Source organism: Atta colombica, unplaced genomic scaffold, assembly GCF_001594045.1.
Source record: "Atta colombica isolate Treedump-2 unplaced genomic scaffold, Acol1.0 scaffold181, whole genome shotgun sequence".
Lineage (NCBI taxonomy): Eukaryota > Metazoa > Arthropoda > Insecta > Hymenoptera > Formicidae > Atta > Atta colombica.
In genome coordinates this window covers 400,916-403,679 of record NW_017259273.1, presented here as the reverse complement: position 1 = coordinate 403,679, position 2,764 = coordinate 400,916, and the positions used below count along the sequence as shown (strand labels likewise).

Sequence of the window (2,764 nt, the reverse complement as noted above, 5' to 3'; positions counted from 1 at the left end):
TCAATTGTACTAATTTGTTACAAAAGTTCTAACCCTTTGATTTTTACCGAATTTTTCATAGAAATATATTTTTTATAGAAACAATTTTTACATACAGGTTTATTCAGAAGATTTTTGATTTCGCTTAATGGAGTAAGTCACATCAAATTCACATAGGAACTGATTTCTCAGATCATCAAATAAAGAAAAGTTTATTGTGACAGATATGTGATGACGATGTTATGTAAAAATGACTTAATCTATCAAACGAATCACATCGAATCTTTAATTTCCATAAAAGAGGAATAACGCGGAATAATTTTGTACGCGCGCGTGCGTGTGAACAAATTCTAATAAATTAATAACATTTTTGTAAAAATTAACATAATGTGTAAGCATGCGCACGGCGCGAAGGTTGTATGTATAATTAATTTTCGTGTTTTGTTTCTATACTTATCTTCGGATATCACCCACAGTAGACTTACGACGTCAGAAATGAATAAATAAACATGGCAAAACATTTAAGTTATGTCCATACAAATGACTTTTAACGAAACTGCTTTATTGTGGATAAAACAAGAAATACGCCTTAAATTGTATTATCATGTTTGACACATCTGAAATGATCTTCAGAATCAAATTTTGGTTAAAAATTTTATTTTAGACGAAAAAACTTTGCAATTATGTTTAATCAATAACTTGTATTTCATCGTTTTATATATGTTAGATTGATAACAGAGTTTAATGATACATTTTATAAACTAGTCTGTGTCACCTTGAAATGAATTAATAATTAAGAATTAAGAATTATGTTATGATTTTTACAGAAATGGTTTTTACATATAAATTATTTTAAATACAATAACAATTATTCTTTAAAGTTAAGACTGTTCAAAGTTAATACTGTTATATTTAAAAACTATTTGCTATCAAATCTGCTAGTTGTCAAATTTAGTCTCGGTATCATTAGTCTTGTAGACCACAAAATCTTGATGTATAGCTGCATATAGGTATATACGTATTTGCCATTACTATGACAGCTGATATGTCGAAAAGCAATACAAATTACACTTAAGACCGATCTATTACGTGAGCTCGAAACATCTCGCGTGCTTGCGAAAGAAATTACTGTTCCGTCCTGAGCATTAATTAATTACTCGCAACTCTCGCGAATTATAACAATAGAATTGCCCGAAACACATGTCGCGCTGTGCAACAACTTTTATCAAACTTGTTCTTAACAGTCTGTATCAATTAATATTTGACTAAGTTAATCAAACTATTAACAATAAGCCGCACTAGTGTGATAAATTATAACTAATTGCGATTTAATCGACGAACAGATTGCAAATCCAACCGGTCGAGAGTATATCATTTGTAAATTAGTAAATTACGCGCGTTAGTATTTTAGCATCAATTTCACCATTCACTCGAAAACTGAACCAGTCGACCCTGGACCAAATCCTGACAAGCATGACTGATAAAATGTCTCCTTACAAATCAAGTTCTAATGGTCTTAATATCCTTCCGTTAATTTTTTTTTTCGTCTTCTTTTTTCTCTTTTTCCTTCTTGCGTTTTTGTGATTGAAACAAAAAATGGCAAATACCATATAAATCTAATATCGGATGATTACTTGAGAAATTATACAGTACTGATCGATTCGCAACTCGTGCGGACAATATTAATGCGACATTGATATGAAGAATTAATGTTTAAAGACATGAAAGTTCAAACGCGTTAAATTCGCATAAAGAAGAAAATAGAAGAAATAAAGAAGAAAAAAGAAATTAAAAAAAAACGATCCTTAGAAAAAAATCATAAATCACTCACCGGTATCGTTCTCGTGCCCTTGGGGTTCATCTCCCACATCCTCGGTGGCTGTGGAAAATGCTGCAACAGATAGGGAAAGAGTAGAGTGAGATCAGCCGTTTTACATATAGTTTTATATGCGTAAAACTATAAGCTGCATTCAGAAACATTACTCAGATGTCCCCGTGTATCATCTTATCCTTGTTTAACATTGGATGAATGATAAGAATAAAATGATACACAGGAGCACTCGAGTAATGTTTCCGAACGCAGAGGGACGCAGAGGCAGAGAAGATCGAGGGGAAAGTGATTATTAATGCGGGTCGCGTCGTAAAGTTACGTGCCCTCAAGGCGGTTGCGACCTTCCACATTGACGGACGGATATTAAACTATAAACATTAAGTTGCAGCCAGCCTCGCGATAATTAACCCTTTGACTAGTCAGAGTTATTTATGCGCTATGACCTCTGACTGAGTCCGGATAGAAAGATGAATGCAAAATTAGGCTTGTTTGCGTATTTGATCTTTATGACAATCTCAATGCTGTGGGTTACACAGCATGTCTTCAAATTATCGGATGCTGTCTCAACGACAGATCTGGTCAATTTAAAGTCGACTTTTCTTAATGAACATAATGATGTATCAACAATTTTCAAGTTATAACACTGAGAGAAAAAATTTTATTAATTTAACAAGCCACCAGTAACCGTGATCGGTAAATATGTGATAACAAATTTTGTTGTTGTGATTGCTGTTAGTCTGCTATACTAATCAATTATCAGAAGCCATATAGAATCTAACATATTTTTTGGATAGACTTTAGGCTCGTTTACATAGAATTTATAGATAATCGTGAAGTCTTAAGTTGTAGAAAACTGACCAAGCACAGTCTAATATAGGGAGAATATTTGACTAGAATCAATTTCTTACGATTTGAGATCTTGCGATTTATATATATATAAATATAAATATATAT

General features: G+C 32.3%; 1 protein-coding gene across 5 annotated transcripts in view; it reads right to left on the bottom strand.

The window, feature by feature from the left end:
- Nucleotides 1-2,764, bottom strand: part of LOC108686453 — a 140,142-nt gene that overhangs the window by 55,656 nt on the left and 81,722 nt on the right. For all 5 annotated transcript variants that reach the window (XM_018191770.1, XM_018191768.1, XM_018191772.1 and 2 more), the window contains one exon: nucleotides 1,811-1,870. In XM_018191770.1, coding sequence (XP_018047259.1) covers nucleotides 1,811-1,870 — 60 coding nt within the window. The remainder of the gene's footprint in view (nucleotides 1-1,810; nucleotides 1,871-2,764) is intronic.